Here is a 22301-nt window from a genome sequence, read left to right on the forward strand (position 1 = left end):
TAACGCCCCAACGTAACCCGTGAGTCGCGCGACTACATTTTCCATAAAAATGTTACGAATTTCCAAATGGTAGGCATGTGCCCCATATTGCACCAACAACCAAATTTTACAGGAAAAGTTTTAGGTTTCGGTCTTCGCAGGCAAGACAGCTTAAAGAAAAACCGAGTGTACGAATAATTCAGCTGCCAAAAATACGCTATGTCTTATCACGTTAATTGCGACCCGTCGCAGCCACAACCCGTCGTCCCCGAAACGTTATTGCGACTATACTTTTTTCGGGAAAAAACCTCGGAAACAGAAAACGCCGTGGACATTCGAGCTAATGACCATTAAAACGGTCAGCACGCTGGCAAGAGCGTAGAAAGAATTGCAAGAAATAGATAGGAAAAAATTAAAATTGGTTAAAATTAAAAGTATTTAACACAAAAATAATTTTTTTTTTAGTTTGGTAGCGGTTGTATTTTTTTATAACGTTATAATTTTCAAAGGGCATCCACACAGTGTTTTCTTGGTGGTAAAGTCAGTGATGAAAATCCTCTGATTTAACTGATAAACTTGGCGAAATTTTAAATAAATTTTGTTTTTCACCTTTCAAGTTTCAAGTACTGCAGTTATTCGAATTAGACGAATAGTAGTTGATTAAAGTTTTCAGTTTAATCGATTAGCTGGCAGTTTGTGAAGATGAAGGTACACCTGATTATTACAGTTGCTGTTGGCATGATATTTTCTTGTGACGGTGAGAGAATTTAAGTACATTGTTCAATTTTGTCTAAAATAAACAGTTATTGTAATTTAAACTTTACTGATAAGAATCGGAGTAAGTAATGTTGGGCCGTTTTTCAACTAAAAACATATCGAAGTGTCATATAAAACCCTAAAATGAATCACTACAACCTTTCAAGTCCAATATTGGTGGGATTAAATTCAAATGTAAACACAGCCTGTTTGTGAGTGTTCTGTACACCCAACAACGTTCACCTAAAGTTTTTATATAATGTTAGGACATTTTTTTTGGTGTAGTTTATCACATTAACACAAGTCAGCATTAACAGTTATATGCCACACTAAAACGACTGCCTTGCTTTCTACGTTTTCAAGGCGTTTTTTAAAGCTACATGTTTGTTTTCCTTTCGTTTGATAGCGAAATTGTTTAGGAACACCGAGGTCCCATATTATCTTTTCATATATTCTATCATAAAAAGTGAAAAATTGATATATATTTAGAAGGACCTATGTCATTTGTTTTGGCGAGGTAAGCAAGGAGCAGTAGGCCTATCCTCGCTGTAAACATGAAAAGTTAAATTATATTTTTCTGTCAGTGCTCCGTGCACCGTATTGGGTACCTTGTAAAGTGCACTGTCGGAAAGCGCGCTACAGACATGGCGTCATTAATCATGGTCGTTACAAAACTATCGCAGCAGTTAGTGGCCGGTGATCCCACAGCAAATTGCGAGCCCCGAACACTGTAAAATCCAGAATGTTTTCTCTCAACCTTTGTAAATCTGACAATTTATTTGTTTGCATTTTGAGACAAAAAAACGCTGAGGTAAAATAATTTTAAAGTACATGAGTATTTGTTTATGCGTTTCAAAAAATAACAAAGACTATAGAAAACAACAACGATTTTGTTTCGTCTTGAAAGAAAAGAGTAAATGTCTCCACTCGGTTGTATGTGTGAAGTCGAAATGAGTAAAACGTTTTCCACAGGAAAAATAACGAAAGTCGGCCTACATGGGGTGGATAATGAATCCCTTTTATTAAAATATATAAATCAGTGCATTTGGTTTCTTTTTTGCTTTTAAAATTCTAATATTCATAATGTGCGAAAAGTATACGCTAATAACAATTCTCAAAATGCCGAGAAAAATATACTCCAGGATTCCGATTGAATTTTATTTTGTGCCCTTTAAACAACATAACAAAAATCGTATTGAACTGTGTTCGCATAGGTTGCAACAATCTGGGGGAAACCAATCTGACGGCCAGCGAGAACCCGCAGTACCTGACGTCGCCCAACTACCCCATGAAGTACGGCAACAACCTAAATTGTAAATGGGTGATCCGCTGTATTAAAGGCGTCGGCCACTTGCACCTAAAGTTCACGTTCTTTCGCACCGAGGCTAGGCTCGACTATCTCTCGGTAAGTCGAACAGTGACAGGGCTCGTGATTGGGTCACTGTACAGTGTACAGTAGTGTTGTAATGACTAGGGCGATTATTTTTTGACCTAAAAATAGGAAATTTTGACCTAAAATTTTTTTTTCCTAAAAATAATAAGAAAAAAATAAGCTGGTTATTTTCGAAAATATTACATTTGTCCAATTTAGGGAGGCCTGGGTGGTTAATTATACCGGCTCGCGTATACCGTATATTGCTCTAATCAAGATATAATACAGTTAAAATGTCGTTCTACATAAATAAAAACTAATTTTTTTAATAAATTTGAACAACATATTGCGAGAAAACTTAACGACAATTTTAAAAAGCTGACTATCAGTGTATTTTTTAATTTGAAAACTATATATGTTCATTTTTGTACGATTTTAACTTAAATTAATTTTGACAAATTTTGACCTAACATGTAAGTTTTGACAAAATTTTGACTTTTTTTGACAAGTCAAAAAATAATCGCCCTAGTAATGACTTAAGGCAATGATTCAATGACTTGACTTAAGTGCAATTAAAGACACTGATTTCAAATGACTTGACTCAGCTTAAGTTTTTTAATTACATTGACTTGACTTGACTTAGGTCATTTTTTCTTACAACTTCAGGTCAAATGAAGTGTTTTCATCAAACACATTTTAATTCAATTGGGTTATTTATCTAAAGTGTGCAGATAAAACAATTTGCATGCTGTATATTATATTTTTGTTATTTTTAGGTGTGTTATTGCTCATAGTTGGACGACTTTACTGATTTTAATAGCTTTAAACTAGGAAAACTTTTGTGCATGATTATTGGGCTTGTCGATAATCCCAGCAGGAAAGCAAATTATGGGATTAATAAATCATTAGCCTAGTTTAAAAAAAAAAACTTTATTGGAATAGCATGCTATTCTAAACAGGCAAAACAGGAAAAGGATTTGTGCGTTAACCCTCGTTAGTCGACATAGCAATGACAACTATTAAATAAATGGCTACAAGGTCTAGATAATTACGCAGAAAAAAAAGTATTTTTTAAAGTATTATTTTTAAAGTATTTTTTTTCTAGTTTGTACCTATATATACAATCATAGGTAAGCTAACTAAATGCAAAGTTGCCAATTTAAAAGCGTTCTGATGCCCTAGACCAACCCTTTCCAAAGAAGTTTTTCCGTCTTTCGATCAAACCTTGAAGGTGTTTTCTTTGTATGTTTTCACCTTGTGACAGGTGTATGACGGCTCAACCGGCGAGGAACATCGTCTTGCCAAATTGTCAGGAATACGAACAAATACGATTTTCACTCCAAATTCAACCAGCGTATTTCTGAGGTTCCACACCGACAGCTCTTACACGATGAAGGGCTTCAGATTGCGTTACTTGTGTGTCGGTATGTACCACGGTACCTTAACACTGTAAATACCTTGAATTATCTTTACCCTCTATAACTGTTGTGTTAAGTAAAGGTCAAACAGCGGTTATAATAAGACTTTAATACATCTCAAATGTCGTTTCACTTTGTTTGACAACATTCAGTGTTTTTTGCAAGTCTATATGTTGTGAGTTTGGCAAAACTTAACCAAATTTCGGCAACAAGTACGAACATTTGAGCCGATACAAATGACTTTATTAATATTTTTAAATAGGCAAAGCTTCTCATATGAAGAAGTACAATGGTAACTTTTACAAAAATAATTTTAAGAAATTTATCTTAGAAGGTATAATATTTTATGTTAGATCATCAAACATTCCTAGTGGAATTAATTTATTTTAAAACTACATGAACTTTTTTTTTGTCGTAGGCCAACTTCGTTTTATTTAAAAAAAACTTTGCGTTTAAATCTAATTGAAAAAGTTTTTTATTATAACCAAATTTTATTGAACTCAAAGTTTTGAAACTGATTAGCCTAAATGGTTTAAATAGTAAATTTATTTCGTGACATTCAATTCAATGTTATTTTGCATAATTAAGTCCCGTCAAACAACTTTAAATATTGGCTCAATGTCAATCAATTGAAACACTTCGAAATACTCACTGTTCATATTCATTTGTCGATCACTGTCAGGGCATGCCATGCCTTAACGGTGCAACCTGCAAACGCGAAATTCAAAAAATTCAAATTAGGACGAATTTTTAGAAATTTATCTTTAAAGGTATAATATCCTATGTTAGATCCCAAACTAAACGCATACTAATGGAGTTACAGACCGGTATCTCCATAATCATCAAACATTCCTAGTGGATATAATTTGATTTAAAACTACTTAAAACCATTTTTTTTTGTCGCAGGCCAAATTCGTTTTATTTAAAAAAAGTTTGCGTTTAAATCTAATTGAAAAAGATCTTGATAACTAAATTTTATTGAAACTTCAAACTTTTGCAACTGATTTGCCGGAATGAATTTGAAACTGGTTTAATCCAATGTTATTTTGCACAAAAGAATTAAGTTCCGTCAAACAACTTTAAATATTGGCTCAATGTCAATCAATTAAAACACTTCGAAATACTCACTGTTCAGATTCATTTGTCGATCACTGTCAGGGCATGCCATGCCTTAACGGTGCAACCTGCCAACGCGATGTTTACAACTACACCTGCGTTTGTGCTCCAGGCTTCATGGGACAAAACTGCTCTCAAGGTAAGTGGCGAGACAAAGTAACTTTTGTGAAACAATTATATTGGAAAAAATTGTCGTTACATAAATTGAACGCAGCTTACATTTTAAACGGGGTGATTTATATAATAATAGCAGGTCTGCAGCGAAATCGACAAAGTAGTTTAATTAGGCTGAGGTCAGGCTCGGGAGTCTCGTAAAAGATTACTTGGGTCCATACGACGTAAACTTGAGCTTGCGTTATAGCAAGCTCGAAACCTATAAGGCCGCGCTCTGTGAATCGTTAAAGTGGAATAACATAAGATGAAATATTGTTAATCCACGTTATCACGTTATGACACCCCAATGGTTGGATTGTTTTACACCCACTCTATTTTGGTTAAGGCAATGGATAGAATACAGGGCTGTGGAGTTGGAGTTAGACACGGGACTTGACCTGGTGGCTAATCTGTTTGAAATCGGACAAGACTTATTACTTTTTCGGCCGAATTCGAACTAGCGTTGTTTAAACAGACTCCGCAGCCCAGCTTTGTAGTCGATAAACGTACAGTGCTGCTCGTTGTACCGAAACGCCGTTGAGTCATATACCGCTTTGTTCTAATATACTTTTATCATAATTTTTAAGCAGCGCCTTTTCAATTTTATTTTTTTAATATTTTGGTAAATGAAAGGGTTAAATGGATCGGGTATATATTTTCAAAACTCTTTAAATAGTTCCTCCAATGCACATGGAAAATGTAATCTGACTTTCTAAATAAACTGACATCGAACAAACTGGTAATACGTTGACGACAATTCTTTGCAAACTGAATCAGGTGGCAGTTAAGTGTGTGTAGGAAAATATTTCTAAATGGTTAGCAATTGTTTGACGAGCGTATGGAAGGCGGCAACAGAAATTGAGAGTTGAGAAGCACTGGTTTAATGTCTTAATATAGCAGGATAACCAACATAAATATGTTTTTTTTTATTTTACCTGAAGAAATCATATTGTTCTTAAGATCAACTAGATTTTTGTGCTTTTCGACAGGTTGTGGGAGAACACAGATAGTGTTGAACGCTACAAGAGGGAATCAGTACCTTACGTCTCCAAACTACCCTAATAAATACCCGGACCGGTTGTTCTGCAAGTGGGATATCACCTGCGGCTTTGGACGCATTTACATCAACGTCATGCACTTGGCCACAGAATCTGGCCTCGACACATTAAGGGTATTCGTCAGATTTAAGAAAAAAGATTCAGATCACATTCCGTACCACGCCTTAAAAACAGGCAGCCCTTCCTTTCAACATAACGTTAAATCTATTAATTTCAAGACAGACTGACTTATTTTGCGATATCACTTTAGCTAAAAAACAGACTCTAAATCCTGAAAGAAAAATCCTGCCTTTTTAGTATAGTAGACATCGTTAGGCCCTACGTGATGTTCGTACTATATAATTAGCTTATGAGATTTAGTTAACAAAGTATCTTAATATTGATAAAAAAACAGCTCCCCTGGTAATTGGTATTTTTAATCAACGTTTCAAAAACCTATTCAAATCGCTTTCTTCGAATCCCTGATTAAAACAAATACATTTGACAGAGAAGCTGTTTTTGAATATTATTATTATTACGTCTGTTAGCAACAGTTTATATAAAGTATGGTAAAATGAAGGGCATTCGAAAACTCACATCTACCTTTGAAACATTCGATAGATGACGTCAAATTTAAAAATATAAGTAAGAAAGAGTAATTGTGCCGTGCTCGTTTCCCAATCGAGTCGGGAATCTTGAAAAGTTTCTACCTGATAAAAACTTCTGCATGTTTTATGTAGCTCTACGATGGATCGACGTCGTTTCTTAACATGGTGGCCACCCTATCGGGCTTCAAGAACGATAGCATTTTTGGCTTCAACTCCAGCAACGTATACTTGCAGTTTAGATCAGACAGGTCAGCATCGCAAAGTGGATTCCGCTTGAAATTCCATTGCGCAGGTCGGTGAAACAAATATAACCTAAAAAGTGTACAGCATTGCTCTAACCTACGAACTTTTTGTAACATAACTATATATTAAAGCGCATTGTTCCAGTTTGTGGCGACATAAACCATACATGCTAAATGGTGAATATCATTTTTTTAATATGTAAAAAGGTTTTTAAGAATATATGTTAAATCTACTTACTCGTAGTGGTTTAAAACACCAAGAAAAGAACTTTTTAATATCAGAGAGTTACGCCAGAAAAGCAACAAAAAAAGTTGCCGTTATTAAATAGCGTCAAAAATTTCATATTTGCCCTCGTCTCAAGGTCAATTCACGATGGAGCGTTTAGAGAACAAAGTAAATAACGAGACACTATCGGCTGATTAGGTGAATTGATATATGGAAGGGTGGTTTAATGGTTTAGGGCAGTGCTCTTCAACGGTGTGCACGGTGCACCCTAGGGTGCACCAAAATATGCTTGGGGTGCACCGTTACTAAAAGGTATACACGGGTACATCACAAACTTTTAATGAATCCTTAATATTTGACGTTGAATGCTGTTGTATGACATGCAATAGTAGGCTACTCGCAAGCAGCCTGCAGCCATAATAAAACTCTCACCGACAGTGTGTAAAACTTCGGCAGCTCCGCTCGGTTTAATTGACATTATGATATTGACATGCATAATGATTTTTCATATCGCTTCTTACCTCAGTTTACCTTTTAAGTAAACAGGGTGCACGAGTTCGTCACAACAACTTTAAGGGTTCATCAAACCAAAAAAGGTTGAAGAGCACTGGTTTAGGGTGCTGTAACGGCAATTCGGGGATTTCCCGAAATTTCATTGCGCAAAGCTGTCTTTTTAGGGCTGTGTTGTTTTGTTGTGTGTTCGTGACACTCGTTCATTCGCCCCTCGTGCAAATATTTGCATTTTTTCAATTTCCAGACGTGACATATCATAATCATTTACGTTCCTCATGATGAGTATCGCACCATTAAAAAAAAAAAAAAAAATTTGGGGGGGAAATCTAAATTTGCAGTTAAAGTTAGCTACTATAATGTTAAACGAAAAACGACAAACTTGAAAATCAGTTTCCCTTGAGTTATTTTTAATTAAGCAGAATTTCATGCAAACGATTTGCTACGCCACGTCAAATGAACAATAAAGCAGGAGAGTACTTCAGAAAGCTTGAAAAACGCTTAAAATGCTGTCAATAGCTGCACGATGTTTTACGAAATGGTTTTTGGCGGCTCAATATAATTCTTGGTGGCTTTTGGTTGGCCAATGTTTCCATAATCTCATAATGTAACTTTTAAGGATTGTGATTTGTTTTGTTACATGTTTAAATATTGGAAAATATATATAGAAAGTGGGTGTACTTTGTAAAGGGTCTAGGTCAAACAACACATTAAGAATAATGTAAACCTGTTAATCCACAAGGTGTGACTTACATTTTCTCACAGGGATGTTTTTAGGGTTTAAATTAACAGTTATGTCTTGTCTAATAAGACCTACGGAAATGCTGCGTTAAACATTATTGGGTAAATCATGGCAATCGGAAAATAGAGTTTAGGAACAGCGCTTTCAAACAAACACAATTGCCCACATTAACTCAACGGATGTTTTACTTAAACTTAAAATTAAACTTTAAAGCATTATATTGCAGATAACACAACGGACCAATGTCAAAAAGGCGTGTGTCTTAACGGTGCCAGTTGTTACAACAGAATTACAAACTACACCTGTATCTGCAAGGCAGGCTTTACGGGAAATAACTGTGAAACTGGTAAGCAATACATATAGTACACCTTTACTAAGGTTAAGCTACAGTTCCAGGCTTTATATTGTTTATTTTTTCAACCTGTTTGCCAAATCATTTTAATCAGATCAAGAACTTTTTTTCCTTATTATATTACTGAAAATGAACGTGGCGGCAAAAGCAACAGCATATGCAACAATATTTTTCTTTTGTTTTGCAACATTATTAAATGTTTTTTAAAGAAATTGCAAAAATGCCGTAGGGTCAAAAAGCTTCCAATAATATAAAATTTTCTGTTTTTAAAATTTAAATTTTTGATCACTTAATCATCATAAATGGTTTTATTATTTGGCTGCCAGACGTTTGTTTGTAGAGCGGTTTAAAGTTAATACAGTTTCATCTAGAGCAGGAGTAGGCAGTTATTTTTAACCGTGGGCCGCATGAGAAACTAAAAATGTTGTGGCGGACCGGGTCAAAAATAGGATCTCAAATATCTCGTTATTACGTTTGTAGTTGTAAAAAAATGTGTAATTAGCTGAAACAAAGGAGTTGTTAGAATGAAAACATCTAAAGCATGCTAGTAAAATTTTAGTCTGGTGCATCCCAGAATAAAACGATTATTTGGCAACATAAAGAAAGGTATAGGTAAACCTTTTTTTACCGGAACAGTGTACCTGGTAACATTTTGTTAACTTGAACACCGTTCCAGGTTACTTTACCACCTGGTAAAAGCTTACTAGCGCAAAGAATCTCATTCATAATGCTGCTGATATACTGTAGTCTCGAAAAACGCTTAACCTATTCCAGCTGCTTTACAGAAATTAACGAATGTCTTTCGGATCCGTGCAAGAATGGAGGAACCTGCTCTGACATGGTGAACTCCTTTAACTGCTCGTGTGTTGAAGGTTTTCGTGGAACCACGTGCTCCAAAGGTGTGGTTTGCCTCTAGGCTTAATAGAAAAGGTTTGGCCTACCTGAAGTGTACAATGACAACGCCTATAGGTGTTAGTTCAATGTTTAGTGAGTCTAATACAATAGGAAACTATTGAAATCTTGTAGAAATGATTTGAGTTTGATTAAACCGACCAAACGGCTGGATCAATGTTAAAGGCTGCCCACACTTGCTGTTATACTGAACAAACGACTAGAATCGCGTAGGCAACACCATCGAGCGTTTATTGTTCTATTATGTAAACCGGCATACATTACATACCTGGTAAAGCAAATCTCTGAGGATTTTTAGTAAAACGCTTGTTTTCCTCTATATTTGCTTATAATTCGCATGTAAGGTAGATCATACTCTGTTTTTCCAAACCATGTATATGCAACTTGCTAAGGCGCTTATAAAAGGCATTTAATGTATAGTGCGACGTAACATAAGCGCACAGTACATTGCTTAATCCACAGTGCTGTTCCGAGCAAACATTTTATAGATCTCCTTGTTCATCTTGATGTTGAGTATTTTCAATAAAAACAAACTTGTTTTAGGATGTTCTCCAAACCTTTATATTAACGCGAACTGGACAATGGGCACCATCAATTCCACAAACTACCCACGGAGATACGACTCGTCAATGAACTGCACATGGAACCTTGTTTGTCCCGGAAAACAAATTGAAATCATTGTGGTCCGCCTTGAAACCGAATCCTGCTGCGACTATTTAACGGTGAGTTGTCCCAGGCCTGCCAAGAAGACAGCTTATTGAAACGGTTTTCGATAGTTGAGGAATAATCGCATTCCTATATAGGGTTTCGACACTAAATGGTTTAAATTTTGTACTCGCCCTCTGGCCAATGCGAGCGCAATTCGTCCCGACGGGGTACTTATTAACATTCATTCACCCACTGGCGATTTATGTAAGAAAAAATTGATTGTCGGTATTTAACGAATCGGCTAAACTTTTGGGTCTTCGAAAAATATTATCTTAAACTCGAAATGCTAAAGGTCGATAATGCCAAAATTCGTTTTTTTTTGGCGAGTGTTATTTCGTCCAGACGGGTTATTGGTAGATAATATTCGGCCCACTGGCGAGTGCAAGTTTTAATTCAGTATTAACCTCGTACAAGATATATATTTTTTCTTCAATGTTTGACTTTTTTATAGTCTTTGTTTCTACTGTAGACATATACCGCTCTTGAAATTTCCGTATCCCTGATAGGCCTGTGTCTGAGATTCAGATTTCCAGAAAACGGTCTCGCAACTTGACTGCATTAAGGCGACGTGTATCAGATGAGAATACTATATTAAGGCGAAAAAAATGGTGTTGAGCTACACAAAATAAGCTTATTTAAACTTATAACTATATCCTTCTAATCTTTTCAGTAACGGCAGGAAAAATCCTCATGTGTATTGAAACGCATTCCATCAGTGCCAAATCTGCCTGCTTTAGGGTAATGCAAATGGCGAAAAAAACTTCTAAAAAAGGAAAAACACTTACAAACCGTCCAGTTATACTAAACAGCATGAAGTAGCAAAAAATCCAGTCGGATATGTCCGGATACGTAAAAATCGTGTGTTCGAGATGGGGAGCTCCAGTCGTGATACGTTAATCACAAAACGAAAAGTCACGCGCTTTGGAATTGCGTAATAGTTTAAAGACCTTGTGTCGCTAATTTCGGTTGGCTGACGAATGAGGAATACTTTAAAAACAAATTGCTTTTATTTTTGATTGGCGGACAGTTTTTTTTTTTGCTAGGAAGAAGTATAAAATTTAAATTTCCACCCTTAATATAGAAACTGAAATACAAAACAATTGCTCTTAGCAGCCTATATATAACAGTTAGTCATTTAAGGGTAGTTTGTTTCGCGTTTTATTGCGATGTTCAAGCAGGTTGCAATTTGTAACATTTTAAAGAACTGTCATAGGTCGATGTAGCGTTATCTTGTTCGATTCCATGGTTCGGAGGTAGAGTAAATTTATGATTAAAATACCGGATTAACTTGTAAAAGGACCCCTGCGTGAGGAGGTTAACAGTTAGTTCACTCGCAAATTTTGCACACGAAAACAAAATTAGGACACGATGTAAGGCCATTTATAAACGCATCCTGGATGTAACGAAGTAATTAACTCGCCATAGCGCTGTGAACAGGCCCAACTCATTTGGCAATCATTCGTTTAAAGATCGCCCTGTTTCGGTTTGTATGTAAACGGACTATTTTATTTTATTTTTTAAAGGAGCACATCAACAAATAGTTTTGCAGTAATTATTTTTTTATTTTTTTTTACTTCAGTTTTGCTTTAGTGGTTAGTGGCAAAAATCGAAACATTTCCAAAACATTTTTAGTTCCGTCTATACTCTATAATCTATATTGATCTTATTTCTCCCTCAATAAACCAATCAATTAAACTATATCCAGCAAATCCACATCAGATACATGAACAGAAACAAATAAGTATCCCATTTCTTTATTATTCACATATTCATACAAACATTTGCATTTGTTTTGCCCAACAACCAAATGTTGACTTATAATGGCAGTTTTGTAAACAATTCATTTTGAATGACTTCAGTCCCAGTCAAATCATTTGCTTAATAACATAATTTCAAAGACACTTAAAAAAATTATCAAGTCTAGTCCAAGTCCAAGTCATCAGTTGCTCAAGTAAAGTCCCAGTCAAGTCATTATAAAAGCAGGTCAAATTTAAAACAAGTCATTGATATAAAAAACGTTAATCTATTAAATTGGGTATAAGCTCGTCAAAAAATAAGCATTGCCTCAACTAAAATTAACAAAAACATAACAAATAGAAAATTGTTAGAGGTGCAAAAATTAAGATATATATAAATCAATTTTATTAACAATTTTTTTCGAAAACTTCTAATTTTCGTTCAAGTCATTTGGCACTATGAGCTAAGTCCAAGTAGGTATTTGTATATCAAGCTTAAGTCAGGTCAAGTCTGTTTGATCAATAAAATCAAGTCAAGTACGGTAATAAAAAAATGGCCTAATTGCATATAAGTTAAGTCATTAACTTTAGTTGTTACAACAGCAAAAATAAGCTTCGTTAACAGGGATCATTATTTCTTCTAAAAGAGTAACTTAAAAAAGCAACTCTTGCAACCCTAAGTCTAATACAAGCCGACCTAACAATTCTTATTGCTTAGATTGACAGCGGAAAAGGTAATGACACGAAGCTAAAAGGTAATGTTAGAAACCTTGTGCTGCACTACAACCGCCCATCTTTGAGGTTCAACTTTATATCTGACTCGTCTCTCTCCAGACGTGGCTTTAACCTCAAGTATCTCTGTCTAGGTCAGTGTTTCTTATCCTTTTCAGTGCTCGTACCATTTAAGCTTTCATGAATTTTTCTCGTACCCCTGTTTAAATGGCCGACGAAAGTAAATGAAAATTGTAACAACAGGAATTTAACTCAGTGTATTTATAACTTACGCGTTGAATGCATGCATTAAATACAGTCTTGTAAGTTCAACAATATTTACAGCACAGAAACAATCAGTCAATTTACTAATGGCTTTTATTGTTGCTTTTCGACAAATATGACTGAATAGCGCGTTTCACACTGCATGTCGTACCCCCTGTTTCCCTGCTTTGGTGCTTCGTACCACCAAGGGGTACACGTAACCCTGGTTACGAACCACTGGTCTAGGTAATCGAAAAAATATCCCACGAAAGCAAATCCTGCCTTATGATTGACGAGAATGGGAAAATTAGTTTATTTATTTAGATCGGTAAAATATTTCATTAGCGCTACAAGATGCATCGGAAAAGTTAAAAAAGTAATAGCATCAATATGTTATTAGCAGAAAAGTGGGCCCTTACTATATTAACGTAGAATATAATTTAAATCAAAAAACATCTGGTAATTTTAATTCTTGCCCTAACACCATGAACATCAGAAAAGGCGTGATGCTCTCGGCATGCTACAAGCAACTACAGGATTAGAGGCAAAACGTTATCGCTAATTGTTTTCTTATCGTTTCGTTGCTCGCCTTTTTTTCTGCTTTTTTTCTTTCGTTTCCGTTTATTGTACAAGCGTTTAGTGTTATTCACTCAGACCAGTGCTTTTCAACCTTTGAAATTTCCATCCGTACTTTTTTATTTCGAAAATTTTTCATCCGCACGAAACTAGCACAGAAAGTTTGCAACCTATAGTTTTTTTCCTTAAGTTTATTTTCAAGGAAAGGGTTTGTGTATTAAAACCGTAGGGGCGTGAGCCTAAGCCTTGACCGATATACATTAGATAGTTTAAGCTGCAATGAACCGCTGAGAGACTATACTACTGTGTCTGTAACGCATAAGTGGGCTCACCAGCTTATTTGATTACTGTAGTCGCATCATATAAAAAAAGAACATGCACCATTTGATCCGCGCAACGTTTGTCATCCGCATTACAATTTTTTTCATTCGCACAAGTGCGTACCATCCCACAGGTTGAAAAGCACTGACTCAGACGAAGGCGGATTGCATAGGTTTCCAAAACGTTGATCAAAAATTGAAATTACCAGAGAAGCTGTTTTTTTGATTTGTATTACTATGCTTGGTAGCATCAGTTTATATGTAGGATATAATTTATTCAATATTAAAGTTATATTGGAATCTTGAAGCCGTTTTTTTATTATATGCACTATGTTTAATGCTTATATACGTTTACAGTAGAGCAACTAAAGAAAAATATATCATCGGATTTGACGTCCGCTCGTTTGCCTAAAATATTGGTATGGCGAAAAAATAAAGCTAATTTAAGCCATTAATGTCAAATGTTTGTGTAAATCCTTATAACACTTGGCATGATACCGACTTTTAAGCATTCTAAAAAGTTATCAGACCGCTTTGGCACAAATAGGAAGCTTTTACATAGGAATCATGGCAGAAGTTTAATTCCACACCTGTTTTTCAGAATCTCAGTCGATCTGTGACATTAATAATCCATGTCAAAACGGAGCAAACTGCAGCGGAAACAGATTGAATTACATTTGTACCTGCGCTAGCGGTTTTACCGGCAAGAATTGCTCAATCAGTAAGGCGAACTCAAAATAATAAATAAATACTGCACATAATAACAGTGGCGACAGTTTAAAAATCAGTTTGCTGCGACATGTTAAACTTAAAGGGGACTGTCTATAGTGCTTTAAAAATAATTAAGTTTTAGTTGTATTCGTTCGTTTTAAAGTTCTGCATGCTGGGCTGTGATATATTTTCTACGAATTTTGCTACAGTCTTTATTCTATCTTTCTATTTTAATACTAAAACCAGAATATAATCATTTTATAAATTTCGAAGTATTAAAACGCTTTCTCATGGTGATCGCGTGTTGCGAATCTTTGCATAACAAGACGAGTTTTTCACCGACCTAAACAAAACGGAAAACAAGCGAAAGAATAAATGACCAACGAAAAACAGTGGAGAGCGCCAGTTTTCGTAATATGGTTATATTGATATTTCCTGCCAAAGCAATCTTTACAACTGTGCAGTTGAACTAAAACACAATGTTGAACCGACAAAGGCAGCACTGAAACATTAAAAACGTTATTTTAGATATTGACAACTGTTCTGGAAACCGGTGCCAAAACAATGGAACTTGTATCGACCTGGTCAACGACTATAACTGTTCCTGCCTGCCTGGATTCGGCGGTCGACGCTGTACCGTCAGTAAGTTACTTTCTATCGGTGCCCCAAGGGGGCATTGCTATATGTGCAGTGTTTTTTTTAAGGTGTTTAGGTGGACCGAAACGGTCCCCCAAATTTCTCCAGCAGTTTTCCAAATTTTGGACTTGCAACTTTTTGGTATTTAAATATAACACTTGCGGTCTCTTATACTACTTAGCGGTCACCCAAACCAAACCTTAAAAAAAAACTGTATATGTGAATCAGGGTTTCCAAAAGTTGGCGGTACAGTACCCTTATGTGTAGGCCTATAAAGACGTTAAGGGGTCGTTGTGTGAGTGTTTTTCTTTAATTAGTTGGTTTTCAAGAAACTTTGTTTTATCACGATTCAATTTTTTTCTAAAACGCGACGGAGCTACCCTTATTTGGCAACAAACACCTGTGACAAAGATAATAATAAGGTGTACTGTTTAAGCCAGGGATGTCCAACATTTTATTATAGTGGGCCGCATTGACACTTTAAATAATTTAATGGGACGCAGAACCTATTAAGTTTCAAGATTAAGTATCGCTCTTTAGAGTTATATATATATATTTTTACCCATAATATACTAGAAGTGCGCCCCTAAAAGCTGAGTGGAAATTTTAATTAGGCTAATATTGAACGTTTGAAATACTACTTGGGAGTGAAAATGACTAGCGGGCCGCACAAAAATTTTAGACGGGGCGCAATGTGGCCCGCGGACTGCAGGTTGGACATCCCTGGTTTAAGCCTTCAATTAGCCAACCTTGAAAAAAGCAAAACAGCCATAGTAAATGAAAAGCAAAGAGCCACAGTAGCCTGTAAGGCGTACACCAATGGGCGACGACTTGTACATAAAGATCTGCATGCGGCTGGTGAACCGTTATCTAAACTGTTTTAAGGACTCAATAGGCTTACTGTAATGTATATTGGTATAAGCATATTGATTGACACATTGATTATATCTTGACACATTGATTTCCCCAGAGACACTAAAATACGAGATAGAAATACCATAGCCTACATGAAGTCCCTTTGACATTGGTATCTATATAAGAAAGTCCATAAAAGTATCAATATCACTGTTTTGTATACCAAATAGACCGACAACGTTTCAATAATAGTTCTGAAAATACAGGGTATAATATAGTTAAAAAAGGCCGTCCGTGCTTTTGATGCTCTGTTACCGTTATTAAGCAAAACACTTAATTCGAAACTGCCCATTATTTAATTGCATCGAAAAGCAACAAAAAGCGCCTTTCTAGAAAAGCTCATTCTGCGAAAATTTAGCGTAAGCCAAAAAAGTTATTTTTGTATCCAAGGCTGCTACGGACTTCAGTACATTAATGCAACCTTCAACGACCAGCGTTTGACATCACAAAATCATCCGAACAAGTACAGGAACCGACGCAACTGCACTTGGGAAGTGATGTGCCCGGCAAATATGAAGGTCTCCATTCGCGTGACAAGACTTAGAACGGAATCGTGCTGCGACTTTCTCTACGTAAGGCATTTGCTCATGTGAGCTAAGATTGGTTTTTCACTAATCCGGTCTATTTCCGAAAAGAGTCATTCTTTGCTAGTTGTATGTGAGACTTGTTCAACCGGACATCTCAGTTTTAATTTTTCGAAATCCACCAATACAACATAAGCACTATTTGAGATGTATCAGGTTTGAACTAGAATACTATCTTACCAGAACGCATGAATATTTTAAGATTACGTCACAAAGTTACGTCTATAAAACAAGTAAACTTCTCAACTTGAAGTAAATGCTCGATGTCGTGCACAAAAAGGCCCTGAAAATCTTATTTTAAATACATATGTAAGATAAGATTACCTGTTTTAAAAAGAAACGTTTTTTAAATCTTTTACCGGAACACCATTTCTAAACCCGCTGGGTAGGCCCTTTTGGCTGTGAGCCACCAGGTATATGGAAGCTGATAAAAACAGTCATTGCCGCCAAAGCTATCTTTTCTATTTCGACAAGTACAATGTACTGTCTAAAACTTATCGATTTAGGTCTACACTAATAACTGCGAAAGCAAATGAACAGTTATATGCTTATTGTAAACTTTTCTAGTTGTAAATTAAACCGCCTTAAACCCGATTGTGGTTTTAACTCTGCTTAAGTAGGGAATCTAATTGATTAGTTTTGTCGCTGATAAATTGGTTCCGATAGGTTTTAGGATTGGAGAAGGGCAATAAGTAAACCAACCAAAGTTAGTGAATTCGACGTTTGTAACAAGAAAAATATATCAAATGCTTTTAGTACATGTAAATTAAAATAAATTACTGGAACAGAGCTCGATGCGATCGTATTAGTTTTACTATAGTAGTAGTGTTAACTGGCAAATAAATGTAATTTCAACAAGCGCCATTACCACACACTATTATCTAATACCGTTCAAACATAAATGACAGATATATCAAGACAGTCTGACAAGATTAGGCAGGATGGCAAGTCTTAGTGGCAATAACGATATGCGGAGATTCGTGACCAACGGCCGCGTTGCCTACATCCATTTCCAAACTGACAGTTCTGTTAATGACGAGGGATTCGACCTCAACTATAAGTGTGAGTTATACTTGGCAATAAATCAGTTCAACCTCGATGACAGATTCCTTAAAATACACGTTTATGTGGATTGTGTTTTTAGTCGTATTTAAAAAAATCGGCAATACAAAATTGAAAAGAAACGGAAACACAAAATTTAAAGTTTTGAATCTTGAATCGTATAATACGCTGTTAGTACTCATTTACGTTATGATATTACAATTTTTAAATTTTATTTTTCGGGGTGTATTTCTGCCTTTATCCAATTTATGACATAAATGCAGAATTGTTTAGTCAATTTTTTTACTGTGTCAGGTGAGAACACGGTGTGTGAATCAAGTCCGTGTCACTATGGCAGCCAATGCATAACCAGCGGTAGCAATTACACCTGCAATTGCACTAAAGGATACGAAGGAAGAAATTGCTCCAAAGGTTAGTTTGTTTTAAAAAAATACGTTACATGTAGTGGACATTTTCTTCTATAGTGTATCCTTAAACCAGTGGTTCCCAGCCTTTTTGTTATCGCTATTTCAGTTTTTAACAACCTAATCAACCCCTGATGTTGGTGTTATAGTTTACAATAATGTACAATTTAAAAAATGTCTACATGTCCATACACTTTGTGTGCTAAAACTTGAATGTTCGGATTTACTCCATAAACATGCACAATTAGCTATATAGCCTTACGGTTTAAGTACGTTATACCGATTTTGTTTGGTTATTTTCCTTGAACTATTTGTACTATAGTTACTATACCAAGCTTTTAGCCACATCTTTTTGATAAACAAACCACTTTTCATGAATATGACAGATTTTCAAAGTAGATTACAAATAAATTTTATCAGCACACAAAGTAAAGTTCGAAGCTTAAACAAATGTTAACACTCTTTTTATACATAGGCTAAAAAAAAAAAAAACATAGGCTAATCGTAACTTAACATTATCTATGCCCATTGGATTACAACTGGCGCTGCCTATCATTTTTTCTATTTTGTGTTTCAGTTGTCGAAACATGTCTCGCAAAGCCATGCAGTAGGGGAGCCTGTTATAATCGACCGAACGACTATTACTGCAAGTGCCCTGCTGGTTACGTCGGCAAGAACTGTTCACTAGGTAAGCCGGTCGGCGGGATTCTACGATTTAAAAAAGCAAAAAAGTATTTTAAAACGTTGAAACAGCATGCCGTTGTAAAACAAACATATAACCAGCAAATTTACAAAATTTGTGAGGTTTTTTTAAAAAAAATTGAGGCGTAAACGTTTTAAAACTTTTTATAAACATTTTTACTTTAAAAAAAAAGTCTTAGTCAATTCATAATTAAACCATAAGTCAATTCCAAGTCAAATCCTTGCCATAAAAGTTACACGTTAAGCGCTTAAAGTTGGATAAACTCGTCCAATTGCAATACCTTAACTATAAAAACCCAAAATACACTGTATACTTATAGTTATAGGCACAAATCTTTGAAATCATAAATGACTGGTAACCCTGGCTATCAGCGAAATCGCTTTTAACCACCGAGTTTTTCTGGCCCGTTGCTATTTCGTTATTTAAAGTACTCATGTGATTAAGACATTGACGAATGCGCTCTTGGCTACTGCAAAAACGGTGCGTCGTGTACCGACTTGATCAACGACTACCAATGCCTCTGTGCACCTGGTTTTAAAGGACGAAATTGTGAAACTGGTAAGTAAGGGGGGGAGCATTTTCGTTGTTGTACTAGAGTTCTATTTGTTTTTTTGTTGTACTAGAGTTCTATTTGTTTTTCTGGTAATTTTAGTTTCGCCCTTGCCTTACTAACATTGCTATTGCTGATGAACGACAGAAAACACCTGAAGGCCTTAGATAACACCTAGTTAATATCTTTGTCTTCGTATTTCTCTCACAATTTTCCCAAATTTTTAGGAAATCTTGTTTACAAGCACATTCTAATAAATCCCACCATATAAAATTACTGCGCTCCGCGGCCTAACCAATTTTAAAATTTTGCGTCGCTACCCATAGGTTGAGAAACACTATGATAAATAGAAAACTATAGGTACCTAAATCTCGCTAACTGACGTAATGCCATTTACTATACGGACTAAAACATAAAGGCCGAATAATTTGTCTTAGTTTGCTACTAGCCATTGATTTGTAGTATTGGGGGTTGTGAAGTGTAAAGAAATTTCTCTCTAGTTTAAAATTAAAAATTTTAATGCTGTAGAAATTCCGCTTTCGTGTGTCGATCCAAGAAATTTTTCCAATAAAATCTTCCGATTGTTTCGGAATTACTTTTCTAGCAATCATGCCGAGCAAGTACAATGATAAAATCACACGTTAATTCATTTAAGGCAAACACTTATACTTTTACTATCTTGTCGTTTAAGGTATATGGTTTATATTTTATAAGGTCACCTACTGTTAACTCGCTAGCAACCTATTCAAAGGGAGCTATGCTACAGCGGCGTTACCCATTGTTATAATCTTGCTAAAATCTTAAAATATCATTACCAAATGTTTTTACGCTCATCCTACATGGCAGATTATTTTGTCTTTTTCAGATAAACTGCTTTTTATAAATGTTTTTACAATTAACCTGTGCACAGAAATCAAAAACTGTAAAACCAACCCTTGCTACAACAACGCAAACTGCACCAGTCTGGTCGACGGCTTCAAGTGTACTTGTGCTCCTGGTTATACGTCAAACCTTTGTGAAATCGGTAAGCAAACCGAAATCAGTTGATTTAATAAGGATTTTTATGCAGTATAAATAAAGCATAAGTTTACTACTTAAGGCTTTTGGAAGTTCACGCACACGGAGCGTATGTTATACTGATTATGAACATTTCAGTCGGTCGAACGAAAGCCTTATAGCTACTAAAATTTAATACCTATAATTGATCACTTCGAAAAATAAATGTTTTAATTCTTGGACGTGTGACGTAACGAAATTACAATTTTGACGTTACCCCAAAAGAATCTTGACGTACCTCACCGCAGGCTAGATATTTTGGTCTTGCTTGTACTGCGATACTGTTTTAGCCTACTGCGTTCGGTAATAGATTTTCCGTAGGCAGCCTTTGTACCTGGCTGTAAATGGTTTCCCTGCTTCGCAAATACTTTACCGAAATAGGTTAGGCGAATCAGGTTTTTAGTGTAAGCAAGTCCGGGCTAGATGAAAAATCGAACAATCGTTACTTCATTTTTTTTCAGAAATAAACGAGTGTGATACGAACCCGTGCAAGAAGGAATACGCGTGCGTAGACATGATTGACGACTTTAAGTGCGTTTGCCCTCCTGGCAGCAAAGAAAAAGATTGTAAAAGCGATGGAATTGCTCCACGTTCGCCAGGCATGATGCTTGTGCTCCTTTCCACACTGTTTATCATGCTTGTTCAGAGGAGCCATTGACAGTGTAGACCAGTGGTTCTCAACCGCCGGTCCGCGTCAACTCTCCTGCCGGTCCGCCAAATGTATTACAATTTTAAATCTAAATTGCAAATCTTTAAAAGAGTACACATACCGTACAACAGGGTTCGGCAAACTTTTTGTAGTCGCGGGCTAAAACCAAACTCAGAAAGGTCTCTGCGGGCCTCACAGGATGTTAACTACGAATTATGTTGCTAAAATATTAGAACAACTGTTAATCAGGCGGGCTTCGGAACTGTTTTTGCACTTAAAATCGTGTTCAGTTACTTTTAAGGAGGCAGTAAAGTGTTGGCGCAAAGCGGGACAAAAAGCGTTTGTCAGGTTCAAAATTTTTAGGGAGTTTACCGGAATTTCTTTCAAATTTCTTCCAAGTTTTTATTACATTTCAAAAATAAAAAGTAAAAATGTTTGTTCAATATTTTTGAACACGTTATTTACGTTTGTATGCGACGCACTTTGGCACTTGGCAGTCAGTCTTCAACAGCGCAAGAAGCGCTAAACTAGTTCAAATGACAGCATCATAACGTAAACAAACCTGATGTATAAAGATCGTTAAAGCAAAGCGCGAACATTTTTTCGCACTTACATATAGTTAAACTAGTCAAAAAGTATGAGAAATGGACTCGTGTCTAGTTTGTCAAAATATAAATTACATTTGCAGGCCGGATCCGGCCCGCGGGGCGTAAGTTGTCGACCCCTGCTGTAGGCTACAAAATATATGTGTAACTTTTTTAATTTCTTGTCATATCGCCACGGACCACCTGTGCATTCGTAGCGGACCACCAATGGTCCGCGGACTACAGTTTGGGAAACCCTCAGTTAAAGGTCTACTTTGGACTTCATTGTATCGTCACAATGCTGCAAGTGTTTTGTCCAACTGTTTAAAAGTAGGCTACAACGCGTTTAAGTCTTCAACTTTAAGACCAGTTGTATGTGAAAGATAACAGTGTTTTAGTTGCAACTGTTGCGTTGTAAAATGTTTTTTTTTTTTTATTATTTTTTTTTTTTTGAAGGTCCACCGGTCCGCAAAACTTGTTTTGAAACTTTACCGGTCCCGTAAGCTAAAAAGGTTGAGAACCACTGGTGTAGACCATGGGTCGGCAACCTTTTTTGCACTGTGGACCGGTTAAAAACTAAAATTTTGTCGCGGACCGGCCTTGAAAAAAACAACAAATGTTCAGGAAAGGAAACTTATTACAACTTTCAATGCCAACTTTATGCTTGTTTTGCCTGAAAGAGATGCTCCCATCTAAGAATTATTGAACT

The 22301-nt window shown here is 35.9% G+C and overlaps 2 protein-coding genes across 2 annotated transcripts; both read left to right on the forward strand.

Annotated features, from left to right (window-relative positions):
• Positions 1 to 597: 597 nt before the first annotated feature.
• On the forward strand, positions 598 to 6079 carry LOC146145521 (fibropellin-3-like). Its single transcript, XM_083390598.1, has 5 exons — positions 598 to 736; positions 1950 to 2140; positions 3372 to 3531; positions 4661 to 4780; positions 5784 to 6079. Exons 1-5 carry the CDS (start codon positions 682 to 684, stop codon positions 6077 to 6079), a joined length of 822 nt encoding a protein of 273 aa, XP_083246724.1. The 5' UTR covers positions 598 to 681.
• A 551-nt stretch (positions 6080 to 6630) lies between these two features.
• On the forward strand, positions 6631 to 21576 carry LOC146145522 (dorsal-ventral patterning protein tolloid-like). Its single transcript, XM_083390599.1, has 14 exons — positions 6631 to 6731; positions 8386 to 8505; positions 9297 to 9410; positions 9967 to 10145; positions 12586 to 12733; positions 14340 to 14459; positions 14978 to 15091; positions 16391 to 16572; positions 17493 to 17646; positions 17941 to 18057; positions 18628 to 18849; positions 19198 to 19311; positions 20214 to 20327; positions 20821 to 21576. The coding sequence occupies exons 3-14, from the start codon at positions 9350 to 9352 to the stop codon at positions 21015 to 21017; spliced, it is 1722 nt and encodes a 573-aa protein (XP_083246725.1). The 5' UTR covers positions 6631 to 6731; positions 8386 to 8505; positions 9297 to 9349; the 3' UTR covers positions 21018 to 21576.
• Positions 21577 to 22301: the final 725 nt, after the last annotated feature.

This window comes from Ascidiella aspersa, chromosome 5 (assembly GCF_963924565.1).
Source record: "Ascidiella aspersa chromosome 5, kaAscAspe10.2, whole genome shotgun sequence".
In the NCBI taxonomy this organism is placed as follows: domain Eukaryota; kingdom Metazoa; phylum Chordata; class Ascidiacea; order Phlebobranchia; family Ascidiidae; genus Ascidiella; species Ascidiella aspersa.

Coding starts and splice junctions, on each gene's coding strand:
- LOC146145521 (XM_083390598.1), top strand. CDS start 682: ATGAAGGTACACCTGATTATTACAGTTGCTGTTGGCATGATATTTTCT. Junction 2,141..3,371: donor CTAGGCTCGACTATCTCTCG/GTAAGTCGAACA, acceptor ACCTTGTGACAG/GTGTATGACGGCTCAACCGG. Junction 3,532..4,660: donor ATTGCGTTACTTGTGTGTCG/GTATGTACCACG, acceptor CTCACTGTTCAG/ATTCATTTGTCGATCACTGT.
- LOC146145522 (XM_083390599.1), top strand. CDS start 9,350: ATGGTGAACTCCTTTAACTGCTCGTGTGTTGAAGGTTTTCGTGGAACC. Junction 17,647..17,940: donor ATTCGACCTCAACTATAAGT/GTGAGTTATACT, acceptor TTACTGTGTCAG/GTGAGAACACGGTGTGTGAA. Junction 20,328..20,820: donor GTCAAACCTTTGTGAAATCG/GTAAGCAAACCG, acceptor ATTTTTTTTCAG/AAATAAACGAGTGTGATACG.